Genomic DNA, 19,970 nt, shown 5'->3' on the forward strand with positions numbered 1-19,970 from the left:
GTTACAAGGTGAGGGGTTTTTAGGACAATGCGCCCCTGGGCTGGGGACCACGGCCACCGAAGCAGGGCAAGGATCGAGGTGTAAAGGCAAGCAGCAGTGATATGTGGGGGGGAGGTCTCGCAAAAAGGCGTCACTGACTCTTCTGATCCGGCCGCGGCGACCCGGTATGCCATGGCAGGTCGCGGCGTCTCTTCTCCCGGGGCAAGCTGCGCTGCTGGGCCGGGGGCGATCACATGATGATGGTGCCAGGGTCCAGCACGGACTCCTTGATCTCCTTGTGCGGCAGGACAATGGCGCCGTTCATGTAGATCTCGTCGCGGATGACCACGTCCTCCCCGATCACGGCCTTGTTGTCCACACGAGCCCAGGAGCCCACTGCGAGGGGTGGGTGGGGCCGAAGGGCGCGGTTGGGTGGGTGTGGGAGCAAGCCGGGCAGAGTCACAGGGGGAAGTGGCCCGCAGTGAGCAATACTGAGAAAGTACCAAGGACACTCTGGAGTCACGCTCCCGCTGACTCCTCCCCCCACCATGCCCCCCACCCTGACTTGTGCTTCTCCTCGTCTCCTCACAATGCTGTCCCTTTGTGGGCAAGCGCTCCCCCCACCCCCCAACCCCTAGTCATCCACCCATCCAGGCCCCCGCCGCCCACCTGAGGAGCCCCAGCCCACGATGGAGTCCGACACCCTCGCGTAGTTCTTGACGGTGACGCGGTGCAGCAAGACGCAGTTGCTCAGGCGCACGCCATCCCCGATCACGCACAGCTTGCCGATGGAGACGTTGGGTCCGATGAGGCAGTTCTGGCCGATGACGGCGGTGTCGTCGATGATGACGTCTCCGCGCACGCCCTCGCCCGCCGCCAGCTCCTGGGGGCGGCGGTTCCGCACGCAGGCCAGGTGCAGGCCCAGCCCTGTGAGGTAGTCCTTGGGCTGGCCCACATCCATCCAGTACCCCTCCAGGTTCATGGTGTGCAGGCGCCCATCGGCGGCGATGGCGGGGAACACCTCCTTCTCGATGCTGGTGGGGCGGGGCTGAATGCGGTCCAGCACGCTGGGGTTCAGGCAGTAGATGCCGGCGTTGATGCGGTCGCCCACAAAGACGCGCGGCTTCTCCACGAAGCGGTCCACGCGGCCGTCGGGCGTGGTCACCACCACGCCGTACTTGGATGGGTCCTCCACCTTGGTCACCAGGATGGTGGCCTCGGCGCCGCTGGCGCGGTGCACCTCCAGCATCTCCTTCAGTGGGTACTCGCAGATGACATCGCTGTTCAGCACGAAGAAGGGCGTGCCATGGCCATCCTCCAGGATGTGGCGGGCCAGCGCCAGAGGACCCGCCGTGCCCATGGGCTCCGGCTCCTGGGAGCAGGTGATCTTGATGCCCAGCTTCTCTTCCCACTCCTTGAGGAAGTCCATCATCACCTGCATGCATGCATGCGGGGTGGGGGAGGTGAGCGGGCTGGGCGCGGGGCGGGTGCATACATCTCAAGGCTCAGGGGCATATGATCCAGCCAGCCAAGCCCAGGAGAGGGACAGGTGGCAACTTCAGTGCACCACCTCAATGTGCCTGCGCCCATGCGGGCTCCAAGGCTCACTCCCGCGGACACACAACGATGCAGTGGTGGTGGTGCCCTGCTGGAGGCCTCCTGACTGGTCACCGAAAAGGAGCGACTGTACCTGGGGTCTGTAGTTGATGGCAAGAACCACCTCGTCACACCCCGCCTCTTTGAGCGCCTGTGGGGAGGAGCGGAGCGGCATGCTCAGGGGGCGCGTCCGTCAGACAGTCACCTGCACCACAGCCCTCCCCGCGCTCCGGCCGCGTTTTGGGGACCCTGACGTCTCGGACGCACTGAACAATGAAGCATACCTCAATTTGATGGCATATCATGGGTTTATTTCCTGCAAGGGGCCAGAATGAGAGGTGGGGGATTGGCGGAAGTCCATGAATGCACTGGCTTGGGGTAGTTGCGGCTCGGCTCCTCGACCTCACCGAAATCGATGATCGGCTTTGGCACGGTCAGCGTCAGAGGTCTCAGACGTGTACCGTATCCCCCGACCAGGACCAGGGCCTTCGGTGCCCGGGGGCTGGAGTCTGTGCTCGCAGCCATGAAGCACAATGAGCTGCTGGGTTCAGTTGAGGATGGTCACTTCAAAGCGTGGTGCACTCCACAGCTTCTGAATACGAGTTCCGATAGAAACGAGGTAATTTACTGGCATGTAATCGACCATGTGTGGTATCGTCCTGTTGCGCTTATTCACCCTGGTCGTTGGAGCATGCTGAACTACGACTTCGATTCGACCGAGACTGGCAAGCGATGTGGGGGCGGTACACCCCTCCTGTACCGCCCCGCGCTGTGCCCATCGCACAGCAGAATGCCCCGGAGTGGACAGGATTCCTCGGGACGGAGGGGTGTTGCTGATTTCCCATCCGGATCACGACATCCACATCAAATCGATATTGCAGCTCGCAAGCGGGTGCTGCACCCTCTTCCCCTGTTGCCGGCGCGAAAAAGGAGTATCGCCGCACTGGCTGAGGTTTAAGCCCCTCGGCACACGCCATGGAGGGCCACGGGCCCGGGGCAGAGCATCCCTTTGCGGGAGGGATGCCCCCAGTGGATGAGGCGATGCTGGAGGACAAGGTGCGACAGCGACAGTGCAGCCATCACCTGGGGTGATGCGCCGGGAGAACGGCTGACCCTCGGCAAGCGGTCCTCACGTGCATGCAGTCTATTTGTTGATTGGCTGGTATTAATAGCAGCGGAAGGTGGCGACGATGTCGTGGCTCGCGAGCCCTATCCCCCTCCTGCCGTTGCTGCAGGCTCGCAAGTGGCAGCAGCTGAATAGCAAGCGCTACTCCGACAAGCGCAAGTTCGGATATGTCCAGGCCCAGAAAGAGGACATGCCTCCAGGTATAAGGGGGCAGTGAGACAGAGGCTGGAACGCCTGGCCATGGGGGGGGGGAGAGGTGCATGAGCTCTCGCAAATGTGGGAAGTGGGAAGTGTAGGGCGCTCGTGCATTTCTCCTTTCAAGGCCCTTCGCCGTGTGCTCTTCCTATGTTGGGGAGGAATAAATTGGTGCATACCTGGCACTGTGCATGACCAGCCTTACTGCTAAAAAGCCAGGATTGGTTCTGCGCATGTATCTCCCGAGTCTGGCACCCAAAAACACACACAGACACGCCCCACCTTGCATCCCCAACTTGCCCAGAGCACGTGCGCAAGATCATCCGCGACCACGGCGACATGTCGTCGCGCAAGTTCAGGCACGACAAGCGCGTCTACCTGGGCGCCCTCAAGTTTGTGCCACACGCGGTGTACAAGCTGCTGGAGAACATGCCCATGCCCTGGGAGCAGGTTCGGCATGTCAAGGTGCTCTACCACGTCACCGGGGCCATCACCTTTGTGAACGAGGTGCCCTGGGTGATCGAGCCTGTCTACCTGGCGCAGTGGGGGACCATGTGGATCATGATGCGGCGCGAGAAGCGCGACCGGCGCCACTTCAAGCGCATGCGCTTTCCGCCCTTTGATGACGAGGAGCCGCCGCTGGACTACGCGGACAACATCCTGGATGTGGACCCACTGGAGGCCATTGAGCTGGAGCTGGACGAGGCGGAGGACGGCGCAGTGGCGCGCTGGCTGTACGACTCGCGCCCGCTGCAGCACACCCGCGCGGTGAACGGCTCCTCCTACCGCCGCTGGAAGCTGCCGCTGCCGGTGATGGCCAACCTGTATCGCCTGGCGGGGCAGCTGCTGTCCGACCTGGTGGACGCCAATTACTTCTACCTCTTCGACCTCAACTCCTTCATCACCGCCAAGTCGCTCAACATGGCCATCCCGGGGGGGCCAAAGTTCGAGCCACTGCACCGCGACTCCGACGCGCGGGACGAGGACTGGAACGAGTTCAACGACATCAACAAGCTCATCATCCGCACGCCCATCCGCACCGAGTACAAGGTGGCCTTCCCCTACCTGTACAACAACCGGCCGCGCGGGGTACGACTCAGCGCCTACCACCACCCCATGGTCATGTACATCAAGGCGGAGGACCCAGACCTGCCCGCCTTCTACTACGACCCCCTCATCCACCCCATCGCCGGCTACAAGTCGGGCGCTGGTGTCGCGCTGGAGGACGACTACGGCGAGGAGGACGAGGCCTGGGTGCTGCCGGAGGGCGGCGCGCCGCTGCTGGCGGACACCCCGCTCTCCAGCGACACCACCACCGCCGGCATCTCCCTGCTCTGGGCGCCGCGCCCCTTCAACCTGCGGTCTGGGCGCACACGCCGCGCCTGCGACGTCCCCCTCGTCGCCGGCTGGTTCTTCGAGCACTGCCCCGGCAACTACCCGGTCAAGGTGCGCGTGTCCTACCAGAAGCTGCTGAAGAACTACGTGCTGAACAAGCTGCACGCGCGGCCACCCAAGAACATGAAGAAGCGGTCGCTATTCAAGTCGCTTGCGGCCACCAAGTTCTTCCAGTCCACCGAGTTGGACTGGGTGGAGGCGGGGCTCCAGGTCTGCCGCCAGGGCTACAACATGCTCAACCTGCTCATCCATCGCAAGCACCTGGCGTACCTGCACCTGGACTACAACTTCAACCTGAAGCCGGTGAAGACGCTGACCACCAAGGAGCGCAAGAAGTCGCGCTTCGGCAACGCCTTTCACCTGTGCCGCGAGATCCTGCGCCTGACCAAGCTGGTGGTGGACGCCAACGTCCAGTTCCGGCTGGGCAACGTCGACGCCTTCCAGCTGGCCGATGGGCTGCAGTACACCTTCTCCCATGTGGGCCAGCTGACGGGCATGTACCGCTACAAGTACAAGCTCATGCGCCAGGTGCGCATGTGCAAGGACCTGAAGCACCTCATCTACTACCGCTTCAACTGCTTCCCCACCGACCACCAAGTCCTGACCGAGCACGGCTTCCTGTCGCTGGACGATGTCCAGCGCCACTTCCGGAGCAATGCCACCCTGCGTGTCGCCTGCTTCGTGGACGGCGCGCTGGAGTACCATGCCATCAACTCGGGCGATGTCACCGTGGCCGAGGGCAGGCACCGCCTGATCGCGATGCAGGGCGGCGACGCGACGGCCCGCGGCGTCTCGCTCACGCCCACCGACAACCACCGTATGTACGTGCGCACGGACGGCGGTGAGGCGGGCGGCGAGCCAGGCGGCTTCCGCATCGCCACGGCTGACGAGGTGCATGGGCTTGGGGAGCGCGACAACCAGGCGCGTGTGACCTTCCAGGCGAGCTGCGCGCTCGGCGCGCGCCCCGACGTGGGGGCGCCGCCCTGCCTGGGGGCCCTGGGGCTGCAGGTGGGGGAGGAGCTGGACGCCTTCCTGCGCATCTACGGCCTCTGGCTGGGCGCCGGCGCCCTGGACCCGGCCGCCCAGGCCGTGGTGCTGGAGGTCGAGTCGGGTGCCGCCCAGGAGGTGGCGGAGGGCGCGCTGGGCGCTCTGCGCCGCGTACTGCCGGCCGGCGACGAGGCCGGCGCCTGCACGGCGGCTGAGGGCGGCAAGAGGCGCTACGCCATCCTGGCGCCCGCCTGGTGGGCCTACTTCTCCGAGGAGTGCCTGCCTGCCAAGCAGGGCCGGGCAGTCGGCGGTGCTGTGTCGGGTGCGGATGGCAAGCCTGCGTCCATGATCATAACCCCTAAGGCCCTGTGGCCCTGGGTGCTGCGCTGCCTGGACCTGGGCCGCGCGCGGGAGGTCCTGCGCGGCCTCTGCGCCGTGGCCGGCGCGATGGGGCCCCTTTCGAACGGCGGGCATGTCGTGGTCGCCAGCCCGGGCCTCCGCGACGAGTTGGTGCGCCTGTGCCTGCACGCCGGCTTCACCGCGCACTTTGAGGCGGCCGGCGGCGCGGGCGGGTACCGCCTGGAGTTTGGCGCGGCGGCGCAGGCGCAGCCCTCGCTGCGCGTGGCGTCGGACTGCGAGGCGCGCCCCTACGAGGGCACTGTCTGGTGCGTCACCGTGCCCACCGCGCAGCAGCTCATCGTCGTGCGCCGCGTGCTGGCGGGAGGCGTGGAGAGCAGCAGCGCCGGAGGTGCCGGCGCCTCGACCGCCGTCACGGCGGCATCGCGCCCCGTGGTCGTGGGCAACACCGGCCCGGTGGGCAAGGGCCCCGGCGTGGGCTTCTGGGCGCCCACCTGGCGCGTCTGGCTCTTCTTCCTGCGCGGCATCGTGCCGCTGCTGGAGCGCTGGCTGGGCAACCTGCTGGCGCGCCAGTTCGAGGGCCGGCAGTCCAAGGGCGTGGCCAAGACGGTGACCAAGCAGCGCATTGAGAGCCACTTCGACCTGGAGCTGCGCGCCGCGGTCATGCACGACATCCTGGACATGATGCCGGAGGGGGTGAAGCAGAACAAGGCCAAGACCATTCTGCAGCACCTGAGCGAGGCGTGGCGATGCTTCGCGCCGGACACTCCCGTGCGCATGGCCGACGGCCGCGTGAAGCCGGCGGCGGAGGTCAGGGTCGGCGACCGCGTGCTGGGCGCGGGCGGCGAGGCGCTGGCTGTCCGGCGCACCATACGCGGCCGCGACGCCATGTTCGCCGTGGGCGTGCTGCCAGGGAATGCGCGCGAGGCCAAGGCGCTTGCTGGTGAGGGGTGGGCGCTGCTAGACCGCGGCTTCGTCTGCAATTCGCGCCACGACCTGGTGCTGACCTGGGCTGCCGCGCCGCGCGTGGTGTGCGGCGGCGACCGCGGGTCTGCCTGGGCCGTGGAGCACGCCGAGGTGCGGGAGTACACCGGCCCGGCATGCGGCGTGGAGCGCAGCCTGCAGGCGACGCGGACCGAGTTTGCGAGCGCGGACGAGGCGCGCGCGCACGCAGCCGCACTGGCTGCGGCCTCACCCCTGCTCTGGACGGTGCCCGCCGCGGCGTACGCGGCGTGGGCGGCCTGCCACCCGGGCGACGCCGCGTGCGTGCGCATGCTGCGTGTGGGGTGCGACCAGCTCCCTGTCCCTCCGGCGGTCAACATGGCGTGCGCACTGCGCGACGCCGGACTCTTCGGCGCCGCGCCCGAGGATGCCGCCTACCTGGCCGGCTGCCTGGCGGGTGCAGGGCTGGAGGAGCCACTGGCGTTTGCCGCGGTTGGCGAGGCGGGGGCGGTGGTGTGCGACCACGTGTCGCGCCTGGCCGAGCGTCTGGGTGCCATGCTGGAGCGCGATGCGCGCGGATACCCGCTCTGGCGGCTCGTATCCCGCGACGGCGCCTTGGAGTGCGCTCTTGGCGAGCTCACCGGACCCAGCCTGGCGCGTAACCTGCTCACGCAGGCGCCGGCCTTGCGCCGCGCCGCGCTGGCAGGCCTGCTGGACGGCGACGCAGCGGCGCACGGCGGCGCCGACGCTGCTGCGCAAGCGCTGGGCCTTGCCGGGGTCTCCTGCCGCCGCCGCCATGAGGCGGGGCTCCTGCTGGCGCAGGACCTGGCGCGCAGCCTGGGCCTGGCCTGCGACCTGTACCGCCGTGCGGGCCCGGCCGGCGACGCCTCGCCGACCACGGTCGTCGCGCCGGGCAGCGAGGGCGGGCTTCGACTATGCATGTCCGGCCCGGGGCTGGAGCTGCTGCCGCGCAAGGTCGCAGATGCTGTGGCAGCTCTGGGCGCCGACGCAGCCGACGCCCGGCTGGTGCGCTTCACCATCGCGCGCGTGGATGAGGACGGTGAGTACGTCGGATTTGAGCTGGAGGGCTCGCCCCTCTTCCTCCTGGACACCTGGATCGTGGCGCACAACTGCTGGAAGGCCAACATCCCCTGGAAGGTGAGGGAGGGAGTGACGGACAAGGGAGGGGGTGTGTTATGGAGGGTAAAGGGGGGGGCGATCAGTTGCTAAAGGATGTTCTAGGGTAAGTAGGCTGGCAGGACGATGCATCTACCTCCTGAGTGTGAGGACAGCTTGTGTCACATGTCTAAGCCGTGGTCACTTGCCCCTTTTTGTGTCAATGGCTCACCATATGAGTATCATACACCCACTTTGTGTTTTGGGGGGCCTGCATCCACGCTCGGCTGCTGCAATCTGCCCCTCCCTCACCCTTTCAACCCAATTCCACACCGTCACGCAGGTCCCCGGCCTGCCCGCGCCGATCGAAAACATGATCCTGCGCTACGTGAAGATGAAGGCGGACTGGTGGACCAACGTGGCGCACTACAACCGCGAGCGCATCCGCCGCGGCGCCACGGTGGACAAGACGGTTTGTCGCAAGAACCTGGGCCGCCTGACGCGCCTGTACCTCAAGGCGGAGCAGGAGCGGCAGCACAACTACCTCAAAGACGGCCCCTACGTGTCGCCCGAGGAGGCGGTGGCCATCTACACCACCACCGTACACTGGCTGGAGAGTCGGCGCTTTGCGCCCATCCCCTTTCCCCCGCTCTCCTACAAGCACGACACCAAGCTCCTCATCCTGGCCCTGGAGCGGCTGAAGGAGCAGTACACGGTGGCCACGCGCCTGAACCAGCTGCAGCGCGAAGAGCTGGGCCTGGTTGAGCAGGCCTACGACAACCCGCACGAGGCGCTGTCGCGCATCAAGCGCCACCTGCTCACCCAGCGCGCCTTCAAGGAGGTGGCCATCGAGTTCTTTGACCTCTACTCCCACCTCATCCCCTGCTATGAGATCGAGCCCCTGGAGAAGATCACCGACGCCTATCTAGACCAGGTGGGGGTGAGGGGGGGCTGGAGATGTTGGGAGGAGGGAGGAGGGGTTTGGGTGGGGCGATGGGTTGCTCGGACCACTGGAAACGGAGCTGCTTGGCAAGTCGAGGGTCTGTGCCTCGACACGAATGCCTCGGAGAATTGTGCTGGCCCGCTTCACATCCGACCCAGATGTGCGGCAGGGTCCCCTCCCCTCGCTCATACATTCCAAATCGCTCATTACCCACCCCGCCAACCTTGCACACACGATCCCACCCTTCACGTACACAACACACAGTACTTGTGGTATGAGTCGGACAAGCGGCACCTGTTCCCCAACTGGGTCAAGCCCGGGGACAGCGAGCCCCCGCCCCTGCTGGTGTACAAGTGGTGCCAGGGCATCAACAACCTGGCTGACGTGTGGGAGACAGAGAACGGCGAGTGCGTGGTGCTGATGCAGGCCACGCTGGAGAAGCTGTTCGAGAAGGTGGACCTGACGCTGCTCAACCGCCTGCTGCGCCTGATCGTGGACCACAACATCGCGGACTACATGACGGCCAAGAACAATGTGGTGATCGCGTACAAGGATATGGCCCACACCAACAGCTACGGCCTGGTGCGAGGACTCCAGTTTGCCTCCTTTGTCATCCAGTACTACGGCCTGGTGCTGGACCTGTTGCTCCTGGGCCTGACGCGGGCCAGCGAGCTGGCGGGCGCTCCCGCTGCGCCCAATGAGTTCCTCTCCTTCCGCGACGTGCGCGTGGAGACGCGGCACCCCATCCGTCTCTACCAGCGCTATGTGAACAAGGTGCACATGCTGTTCCGCTTCAGCGCCGACGAGGCGCGCGACCTCATCCAGCGTTACCTTACCGAGCACCCGGACCCCAACAACGAGAACATCGTGGGATACAACAACAAGAAGTGCTGGCCGCGCGACGCGCGCATGCGCCTGATGAAGCACGACGTCAACCTGGGACGCGCCGTGTTCTGGGACATGAAGGTGGGCGGTTGTCCTTTGGTGTGTTGGTAGAGGGTGCCGGACTGCAGAGGAGTGGCTGATGGGGTGGGTGCCCGCCTTGGATGCCGGAAACACTGCTGTGCAGCGCGAGGGTCCCCGGCCTTCATGCAAGTGTCCATGTCTGTGGTGCAGACCATGTCTCGTGAGCCTGGACCACACTTTGCCTTCCCACAGGGCATTTTTTTGCCCTCCCTGATTCACACCCGTTTGACAATCCTCCGCGCATCTCGCCGCTGCAGAATCGGCTGCCGCGCTCGCTGACCACCTTTGACTGGGACAACGCGTTCGTGTCGGTGTACTCGCGCGACAACCCCAACCTCCTCTTCTCCATGGCCGGCTTCGAGGTCAGGATCCTGCCGCGCGTGCGCGCTGCGGCGGAGGGTTTTGCGCACAAGGACGGCGTGTGGGCGTTGCAGAACGAGATTACCAAGGAGCGCACCGCGCAGGTCGGTGGCTTGGGGAAGGAGATGATGCATGGTTGGTTTGTGATTGGGGCCTGGATGCCGCACTGGCTATCTTGATGTGGCGACCTGCATGCATGCGTTGTGCCATCGACCTGCATGAACCGGGTCCCTAGGTGTGGAGCCAGGTCTTTTGTCCTCCTGCCTGGCTGCACGGCCCTCTCCGCTCCTCAGACCACTCTGGCGCACTGCTGCACAGTCCAGATGTCTTAATCCCCCCAAACCCATCCCTCCTCCCCCCTCCCCACCCCACCCAGGCGTTCCTGCGCGTGGATGACGAGGGCCTCAAGGCCTTTGAGAACCGCATCCGCCAGGTGCTCATGTCCTCCGGCTCCACCACCTTCACCAAGATCGCCAACAAGTGGAACACGGCGCTGATCGGGCTGATGACCTACTACCGCGAGGCCACGGTGCACACCCAGGAGCTGCTGGACCTGCTGGTCAAGTGCGAGAACAAGATCCAGACGCGCATCAAGATCGGGCTCAACTCTAAGATGCCCTCCCGCTTCCCCCCCGTCGTCTTCTACTCGCCCAAGGAGATCGGCGGCCTGGGCATGCTCTCCATGGGCCACATCCTCATCCCACAGTCCGACCTGCGCTACTCCCAGCAGACCGACCTGGGCGTCACCCACTTCAGAGCGGGTGTGTAGGAAGCAGGGGAGGGGCCAGGCGTATTGTGCAATGAGTTGGTCGAGTATGTTTGGGAACTCACAGCATGTGCTGTGTCTGGTCAGTGAGGCCGCCTGCTCCGACTCTCATTCCCCTAGCCCATTCCCCTCCAACTTCCTCCTCGACCCTCCACTCCTGCAGGCATGAGCCACGAAGAGGACCAGCTCATCCCCAACCTTTTCCGCTACATCCAGTCCTGGGAGGCGGAGTTCATTGACTCTCAGCGCGTGTGGGCTGAGTACGCGCTGAAGCGGCAGGAGGCGCTGGCGCAGAACCGACGCCTCACCCTGGAGGACCTGGAGGACAGCTGGGACCGGGGCATCCCCCGCATCAACACCCTGTTCCAGAAGGACCGGCACACGCTGGCCTACGACAAGGGCTGGCGGGTGCGCCAGGACTTCAAGCAGTACCAGGTGAGCCTCTCAAGCTTGGGTGAGGGCTGTGTGGGGGGGATGCCTTGATGGAGTGACGGCTGCCTTGGTGCTGCCAAGGACAGCGTTGACAAAGTTTGCCCTCCACCCTGAGCTACTCCCCACATCATCCCCTCCCCCCACCACCCCTCTCCCAACCAGACGCCGCGGATGAACCCCTTCTGGTGGACCCACCAGCGCCACGACGGCAAGCTGTGGAACCTGAACAACTATCGCACCGATGTTATCCAGGCGCTGGGCGGTGTGGAGGGTATCCTGGAGCACACGCTGTTTAAGGGCACCTACTTCCCCACCTGGGAGGGCCTGTTCTGGGAGAAGGCCAGTGGCTTCGAGGAGAGCATGAAGTACAAGAAGCTGACCAACGCGCAGCGCTCGGGGCTGAACCAGATCCCCAACCGCCGCTTCACGCTGTGGTGGAGCCCTACCATCAACCGTGCCAACGTGTACGTCGGTTTCCAGGTGCAGCTGGACCTGACCGGCATTTTCATGCATGGCAAGGTGAGCAAGATGCTAATGGAGGTTTTGTCGTTTCGGTGTTGGTGGGACCAAACAATGGCCCTGTTGGGGGGCGGTGGTTACATACGCGGTGGCCAGACCTTGGGCGCGCCATCCGTTCTTCCAGTTGCATCTGGTTCCCATTCTGGTCGCAAGCAGCTCGTCAAAGAGCCGAACTGCAGCCTCCCACGCATGCGCACACCCTCTTGTGGACACACACAGGCATGAATGTCCCATCATGTGTGTACACACGCAAACCTACCCTGCCCCCCTCCCGCCCACAGATCCCGACGCTGAAGATCTCGCTGATCCAAATCTTCCGGGCCCACCTGTGGCAGAAGGTGCACGAGTCGCTGGTCATGGACCTGTGCCAGGTGTTTGACCAGGAACTGGACGCGCTGGAGATTGAGACGGTGCAGAAGGAGACAATCCACCCGCGCAAATCATACAAGATGAACTCGTCCTGTGCAGGTGCCTTGAGAGGGGGCTGCTGGGTGTGTGGGTGGGGGGTGCCGGCTGGGAGTGCTAGCAATGAATGCTGCAAATGTCAGCAATGCATCATTGTTTGGGCATCCCTGACCTGCATATTGCACTGCACTCACTGCCCCATTCATCGACCTCCACTCCCCACACATCATCCGCATGCAACCCCCCTTCCCTCTTTCCCAACACACCAGACATCCTGCTGTTTGCGGCCTACAAATGGCCGGTGGCCAAGCCCAGCCTGATGGGGGACACCAACGACGTATTCGACCAGAAGGCCACCAACAAATATTGGGTGGACGTGCAGCTGCGCTGGGGCGATTACGACTCGCACGACGTGGAGCGGTATACGCGCGCCAAGTTCCTGGACTACACCACCGACAACATGAGCATCTACCCCTCGCCCACGGGGGTGATGGTGGGCGTGGACCTGGCCTACAACCTGCACTCCGCCTTTGGCAACTGGTTCCCGGGGGCCAAGCCCCTGGTGGTCCAGGCCCTGGCCAAGATCATGAAGTCCAACCCGGCCATGTACGTGCTGCGCGAGCGCGTGCGCAAGGCGCTGCAGCTCTACTCCAGCGAGCCCACCGAGCCATACCTGAGCAGCCAGAACTATGGCGAGCTGTTCAGCAACCAGATCATCTGGTTCGTGGACGACACCAACGTCTACCGCGTCACCATCCACAAGACGTTTGAGGGGAACCTGACCACCAAGCCCATCAACGGCGCCATCTTCATCTTCAACCCGCGCACGGGCCAGCTCTTCCTCAAGATCATCCACACCTCGGTGTGGGCGGGGCAGAAGCGCCTCAGCCAGCTGGCCAAGTGGAAGACGGCGGAGGAGGTGGCGGCGCTCATCCGCTCGCTGCCGGTGGAGGAGCAGCCCAAGCGCATCATCGTCAGCCGCAAGGGCATGCTGGACCCGCTGGAGGTCCACCTCCTCGACTTCCCCAACATTGTCATCACGGGGTCGGAGCTTCAGCTCCCCTTCCAGGTATGTGGAGTATGGCGGGGTCAGTGAGGGGAACAGGAATTCTGATATAGATGGGGGGAATGCTGGCTGCATGTGGTCGCTGTCCAGCTGAGAGCATGGCAGGCATCAAGCTGGGATGTGATTTCCTGGACCTGGCGAATTCAGCGTGTGCACAGTTGGTGAAGCAGCGTAGGAATTTGGCAGCGCTTGCGCTGCTGTATGAAAGCGCTTGTGCGTCCACCGCCAGCCCTCCAGCGTGCGTGTCTTGACTCTTATCATCTCCACGGTTGACCCATTCCGACCCCCCCCCCCCCCAAATTAAACTAAATAAATCCAACAAACCCACCAGGCCGCGCTGAAGATCGAGAAGTTTGGCGACCTGATCCTGAAGGCCACGGAGCCGCAGATGCTGCTGTTCAACCTGTACGACGACTGGCTGCGCACCATCTCCTCCTACACCGCCTTCTCGCGCCTGGTGCTCATCCTGCGCGCCCTGCACGTGAACGTGGACAAGTCGCGCATGGTGCTGAAGCCGGACAAGAGCGTGGTGACGGAGCCACACCACATCTGGCCCAGCCTGACCGACGAGCAGTGGATCAAGGTGGAGATCGCGCTGAAGGACCTCATCCTAGGCGACTACGCCAAGAAGAACAACGTGAATGTGGGCGCGCTGACGCAGAGCGAGATCCGCGACATCATCCTGGGCGCGGAGATCACGCCGCCCTCCGCCCAGCGCCAGCAGATCGCGGAGATCGAGAAGCAGGCGCGGGAGGGCGGCGGCGCCACCGCGCTCACCACCAAGACCACCAACGTGCACGGCGACGACCTCATCGTCACCACCACCAGCCCCTACGAGCAGGCTGCGTTCGGCAGCAAAACCGACTGGCGCGTGCGCGCCATCTCCGCCGCCAACCTGCACCTGCGTGTGAATCACATCTACGTCAACTCGGGTATGTGTGGAGGGGAGTGTTGGAGGGTGGGAGGGAGTGTTGGAGGGTGGGGTGGGGGGGCTAGAGTTAATATTGACATGATTGAGAGGGTGAACAATGGTGTGCAATGTCAGGAGGAGAGTCGCGTCGGTTTGGGCAGGCCTGGATTCGGAGGCTTTTAGCGATTCTGTCCCTGGCCCGGCCATCAAGATTCTCCCCTACACTCGCATTCAAGTCGCGTTCCTGGGTCTACATCGTGGCATCATTGCTCCTCCGACCCATCGATTCATCTCCACACTTCATCCTCTCACCCCGCCATACCCCCCACCTCCACTCGTGCAGACGACATCCGGGACTCGGGCTACACGTACGTCCTGCCCAAGAACCTGCTGAAGAAGTTTGTCTGCGTGGCGGACCTGCGGACGCAGGTGGCGGGGCTTGTGTATGGCTCCTCCCCGCCGGACAACCCGGCGGTGAAGGAGATCCGGTGCATCGTCATGCCGCCGCAGTGGGGCAGCCACGCAGCGGTCAACCTTCCCGCCGGCCTTCCCGAGCATGAGATGCTGTCGGACCTGGAGCCCCTGGGCTGGCTGCACTCTGCGCCCTCCGAGTCGCCCCAGATGGCGCCAGTGGACGTTGCGGCGCACGCCAAGGCGCTGGAGACGCACAAGTCCTGGGATGGCGAGCGCTGCATTGTGGTCACCGCCTCCTTCACCCCCGGCTCCGTCAGCCTGACGGCCTACAAGCTGACGCCCGCGGGGTACGAGTGGGGGCGCACACACCGCGACGCCCTTTCCAACCCAGGTATGTATTTGTTTTTTTGGGGGGGAGGGGGTTGATTCTGCTGCCTGCCTGGTTGTTCTTGTGCAGCCTTCTTTAGGTGGCCGCAACAGTCTGATCCTGTCGTGACCTCAACAAGTACAGCCCTCAAGCACCGTCCGACCCTCCTACTCTCTTGCAGCCGGGTTCTCGCCAGCGTTCTACGAGAAGGTGCAAGTCCTGCTCTCGGACCGCTTCATGGGCTTCTACATGGTGCCCGATGCGGGATCCTGGAACTACAACTTCATGGTTAGCATTTGTTTCTGAGGGTATTTGGGACAAGCGGGGCCTGACTGGTGGAGTGAAGGGCATGCTGTTGTTGCTCGGCGCAGTCGTCCATATATTCTGAGCGCTGGGCATTTACAGGCTCAAGCGGCATCGTGTACGCTCCACCACTCGCCACCCTTCTCACGCTCCGCATCCTCGACACAATGCAGGGAGTCAAGTTCAGCAGCGCGATGAAGTACGGGTTGAAGCTGGACAACCCCAAGGAGTTCTACGCAGAGGTGCACCGTCCCACGCACTTCCTAGAGTTCTCCGGACTGGAGGACGCAGGCCCTGTTGCGGACGTGGAGAACCCCTTCGCCTGATTAGAGCCATGCGCCTTGTACTGCCGCTGATCATCACTCGGACCCCACTGCACCGTTCTGGTTTACCCTGCTGTGTGTGTGTCTCGGTTCTTTTCTTAAAGACATCAGATGCCCCGGGTAAAGGGGCAGAGAATGCAGCTTTGAGGGGGTCAGGGAAGGTGGTAACAGGGGGCCGCCTGCACATCCCATCTCGGATGCAGGGCGCTGGAAGCCTCATGTACAGCAGGCAAGATGTGCATTGCCTGCGCGAATGGGCAAGGTGCTCCCTGAGAGATTCTCAGCACGCTGTCAGTTGTCATGCTGTTGTGCGAAGTTTTGGGGACGTGGTCTTGGAGTTTGGGTCGCGCTGGGTCTCGGCAATGGTGGCGCGCCGCAGGCCCATTGCCACGGCGCTCCAGCTCACCAGCGGCGCTGGCGTCGCCCCTGGGGGTCTAGGGCTGCTCCCGGCAGCGCCTGGCAAAGCACCATTCTCGGCGCCTGGCGAGGCACCGTTTCCCGCGTCTCGCGTCGCAGGCAAAGTCGGCGTAGGATCAGAGCTGCCAGCCGGCGGCGATGACGGGGCCTCCATGGCTTCCCCTGGCCGCCCAGCCGCGGCGGGCTGTCCAGCGTCCCGCCCCCGCGGGTCCATTCGGGCGCCATCGCCGTCACGCAGGCTGAGGTCGGCGAGTGCGGCGGTGGGCTCCAGCGGCTCGGCGCGAGCAGGCGACGCGGTCCCGCGAGGCCAGTCGTCGCCCCCCCGCGGCGTCCGGGTCCGGCACGCCGCCTCCATGTTGGCCAGCAGGGCCGCCAGGTCGCTGCGCAGGAGGTCGGCCTGCAGGCCGTCGCTGGGCGGCTGCGGCGACCAGGGCGCCGTCGCCTGCTGGGCGCGCTGGGCGCGCTGGGACACCCACGCGGGGCGCGGCGCGAGGGCCCTCGGCAGCGCGCCCTCTGGGATGCCCCCGCCCCACTGCCCCTGGGAGCGGGGGGGCGGCGGCGGCGGCGGGGGCATGTTGATGGGCGGGGGCGAGAGGCCGGGCCCGGCGCGTGGCCCCTGTCCCGTGCCGGCCCCATTGCCGACCAGCCCCTCCCAGCCGAGGGGCCCCAGGGAGGCCAGCCCCGCCAGGCAGGCCGCCGCCTCGGCCGCCGCGCGCATGGGGGCCTGCCATGCGTTCTTGAAGAAGGCGTCCACGCCCTCAATCGCCCCTGAGGGCGACCTGTCCACGGCCCCGCGCAGTGTGCGCAGGCCAAGCGCAAAGGCCGAGGCGAAGCGGGAGGCCGAGGCCTTGGACACGCTGCGTCCCAGGTTGTTCCCCGGCAGCAGCGCGTCCACAATGTTGATGTGGCGCCGGGGGAAGGAGGGCGGCGGGCCCGCGGCAGGCACGGCGTACTGCGCCAGGGCCTCGGCCAGGAATTCGGGGCAGAGCAGGGGGGTGGCCTGAGACATGGGCTGGGGGGTGACTGCGCGGGGAGTGGAACGGGGGCGCGGGGGGGGGAGGGGGGGGGGGCGGGTATGGGGCAGGAAGCGAGGGAAAAAGGGCGAGAGATGCACCGGCTGTGACACACAAGCCGCCGGCTGTGGGAATCAGTGACCTTCACGAGTCCGCCACCGACGCAATCACGCAAGCCCCTTTCCCTGATTACCAGGGACTGCCAGCACAGGAAGCTCACCCTTCATCTGGGGCAGGGCATCCAGGTCCAGGGCACCCTGCAGGCTGAGACCAACCCGCTCCCACTCAAAACTGCTGTACACTTCCAGGAACTTGGCCAAGACCTACGGGAAGGAGAGGGTGATTGGAAGGTGCAGGCAGACTTTGGAAAAGTGAAGCTCAAAGCAGAGACTGCCCCTGTACTGTGAATCTCCCAGATTAACACGGCTAAGCAGACCTTGACCAGGGGAGAGTTTACGGACCCCCATCAAAACACAATCACAGAAGCCCTCCCATCCAAGCACAAGGGACCAGGAGCTTGTGAAGCCAGTCTACAAGAAGGTCCCCAAAGTAACGAACACACCTGGAGGGGGGTGTGCACCACGCTGTGGTGCAGGTTGATGACATTCAGCACAAGGGTTTCCAGGGCGTAGGAACTCAGCAGGCCATGGTGGGCGCCCAGCAGGCGGGACTCGTAGTAGCACCAGGCCTTGATCTGCAGATCTTGGGATGGGGCAAGGTTGAGAAGGTACTCCTCGGTCGGTAAAATGGGCACTGCCTGACAAGGCAAGTGACGTCCCGGCGCTTACAATGTGCCCTGAAAACTTGCACAGTGGCCTCACATTCTGACACCTGGTAATGCTACCTGCCTTCACCGACCCCTCCCACCCCAAGAATCCCACAATTAACCCCATCCCGCCGTGCCTCACCAAGAGGATGCTGCGCTTGAAGAGGTGGGCCCTCCCGATGCGGCGGTCCATGCTCTCCAGAAAGGCCACCGTGCAGAGGCCTCCCACCGTCTCAAAGGAGATGTCCACCACCACACCCGACACGATGCACTTCACCAGCTGCACCTCGGCCTGGATGACCTGTATGTCCCGGATGGGGAGGTGGACGGGCCCCCGCCTGGCCTCCCACTCTAATGCACGGACGAGGCGAGGGGCCCATACGCCCCGCAGGGTGGCCTGATCCGTGCGTCGTGAGCAGAAGATGCTGACGTCGACGTCACCATCGGGGAGGTAGGTGCGCAGAGGGACAGATCCGAAGAGGAAGGCCTCCACCTGGCATGGAGTTTGCGTGATGCGGGTTGGTGACGGGGGTGCGCCAGAAGCAGCTGTGGGATGTCGCCACCTCCACCCTCGCTCCATCCCTGGTTGCTATGAAACGCACCTCATACTCGTTATGGAAGCATTTACGGATGATGGAGCAGATCAAGTGCGCTATGGCCAGGCGCCTCGCTTCCGAGGCAGGGCTGGGCTGGAGTGCCGACAGCAGGGCCGTCACTCGCTGTTCTGCAGCAGGATGACGCATGGTTGCAGATAGAATCCATGCGACGCACACCCGCTCGCAATCCTGCCCAAGGACTCTCTCACACACCATCGCCTGTCGGGACATGGTTCACAGAGAGGAGCGCATGTTCCCGCGCTTGGTCTCGCGATCTCCACGTCGACAAACGATGACGTGCGCCATGCCGCTCGAATCAGGCAGTGATAGCCATATGCGTTGCCCGTAAATGCTTTTGAGGATTCCCCCATCCTGTTTTGCTCCCCGGGCGGAGCTGAGCGTGCTTGGCCAGGTCCCGGAACAGCACCTGCTGCACCCCTTCCACCGCATCACATTGCGAATGGGCATAGCGAAATCCCCATTCTGACAAGTAGGATGTGAGTGCACCCCCCTCCAGAACATGGGTTCAGCCTCTTCTCGAAGTAGCGAGGTGGACATGGGGCGGAAGCGACAGTCTGGACGCCGGGCCCCGCCCCCAGCTTCCTCGACCCCTGCGGCCCTGAAGTCCCAGCCAGCCTCTCCTTGCGCGCAGTCCGCCGAGCCGGGTCCGGTGAGCAGGGCTTTTACCATGTCTCGTGCAGCCCACGGCTCGGGCACCCGGTAGAGTGTCGCGCCGATCGTGCAGTTCTAGTGCGCCCGGATCCTCCCTCATCCTCACCGACATCCGTCCACCGTCCCGCCTGACACCCCTACCCCCCCCTCAGTCCCTCGCCGGACACGAGTCGTTTCAGGACTGGCTCAGTAATTCCAGCACCGCCAGCCAGTCCTCTGGCGGCCTGCACGTCGGGGGTCCTGGGCAGCCCCAGCACGCACCACAGGGCGGCGCCCCCGCCGCGGCCTCCAACGCCGCGGTGCAGAGCTGGCTCAAACGGCCCCCCAGCTCCGCAGGCAGCGTGCCGCGCTGGTCCGGCGAGGTGCTGGGCGGGCCCCTGCCCGGCGCGGGCGCGCGCCCCTCTGACGGTCGCGACTCGCTGGCATCTAGCGCCGCGCGGCTGAGCAGCGCGCGCGTCAGCGTCACCTCCAGCGCCGACACCGTCGCCTCGACCTACTCCCTGGCGGGCAAGGGGCGCGGGTCCTTTGCGCTGGAGCGGGCCAGCCTGGAGTCCAACCGTGGCATGCTGGACATGTTTGCGGCGGGGCCTGAGACGCCGCCCGCAGGCGACGGGAGGGGGCCTTCCGCGGGCGGCACCCGGCCGTCCTCCATGGGCGGCGAGGCCGGCGCCCAGGCGCCCGCCCCCCGCGCCCCCTCCCTGGCCAGCCTGACCTCCGCCTGGGGCCTGGCGGGGGTGCACGCCGAACGCTGCGCGCGCCTCGCGGTGTTTGCCCCGCACTCCCCCGCTCCGCTCTCCGTTTTGGAGAAGCTGTGGGAGACGGGGACGGCGGAGGCGGGGGCCACCGTCGCTGCCATGGCGCTGCCGGGCGTGGTCAGCATGGCCCAGGCGCCAGACGGCATGCTCTGGTGCCTGCCGCAGCTGGACTGCCTGCTCTCGCTGCAGGTGTGTGTGGTGGGGGGGTAGGGCAGGGGGTTTAGGGAGGGCAGGCGGGGTTGGGGAGGGCAGGGGGTTTTTGGGAGGGCAGGCGGGTTTGGGGA

At 64.9% G+C, this 19,970-nt stretch overlaps 4 protein-coding genes across 4 annotated transcripts in view; 2 read left to right on the plus strand and 2 right to left on the minus strand.

Annotated features, from left to right (window-relative positions):
• Positions 1–229: 229 nt before the first annotated feature.
• F751_6622 (Mannose-1-phosphate guanyltransferase) lies at positions 230–2,100 on the minus strand (the record flags this gene model as incomplete). Its single annotated transcript, XM_011401301.1, has 5 exons — positions 230–375; positions 649–1,414; positions 1,670–1,726; positions 1,860–1,891; positions 1,983–2,100. 5 exons carry the CDS (start codon positions 2,098–2,100, stop codon positions 230–232), a joined length of 1,119 nt encoding a protein of 372 aa, XP_011399603.1.
• A 450-nt stretch (positions 2,101–2,550) lies between these two features.
• F751_6623 (Pre-mRNA-processing-splicing factor 8) lies at positions 2,551–15,470 on the plus strand (the record flags this gene model as incomplete). Its single annotated transcript, XM_011401302.1, has 15 exons — positions 2,551–2,631; positions 2,811–2,901; positions 3,201–7,735; positions 8,037–8,627; positions 8,901–9,602; positions 9,860–10,066; positions 10,339–10,723; positions 10,892–11,163; positions 11,323–11,679; positions 11,961–12,147; positions 12,354–13,153; positions 13,482–14,082; positions 14,404–14,865; positions 15,023–15,129; positions 15,318–15,470. The coding sequence occupies 15 exons, from the start codon at positions 2,551–2,553 to the stop codon at positions 15,468–15,470; spliced, it is 9,531 nt and encodes a 3,176-aa protein (XP_011399604.1).
• Positions 15,471–15,765: 295 nt separating this feature from the next.
• On the minus strand, positions 15,766–18,406 carry F751_6624 (hypothetical protein; the record flags this gene model as incomplete). The annotated part of the gene is made up of 6 exons (XM_011401303.1): positions 15,766–16,395; positions 16,528–16,848; positions 17,173–17,220; positions 17,460–17,591; positions 17,806–18,156; positions 18,266–18,406. The coding sequence occupies 6 exons, from the start codon at positions 18,404–18,406 to the stop codon at positions 15,766–15,768; spliced, it is 1,623 nt and encodes a 540-aa protein (XP_011399605.1).
• Positions 18,407–19,785: 1,379 nt separating this feature from the next.
• F751_6625 (putative WD repeat-containing protein) overlaps positions 19,786–19,970 on the plus strand; it is a gene marked incomplete at both ends in the record, with an annotated part of 4,974 nt that continues 4,789 nt past the window's right edge. Inside the window, one exon of the mRNA XM_011401304.1 lies at positions 19,786–19,875. Within this exon, the coding sequence (XP_011399606.1) occupies positions 19,786–19,875 (90 nt within the window). The remainder of the gene's footprint in view (positions 19,876–19,970) is intronic.

The sequence above is a fragment of the Auxenochlorella protothecoides genome, assembly GCF_000733215.1.
Source record: "Auxenochlorella protothecoides strain 0710 unplaced genomic scaffold scaffold93, whole genome shotgun sequence".
Taxonomy (NCBI): domain Eukaryota; kingdom Viridiplantae; phylum Chlorophyta; class Trebouxiophyceae; order Chlorellales; family Chlorellaceae; genus Auxenochlorella; species Auxenochlorella protothecoides.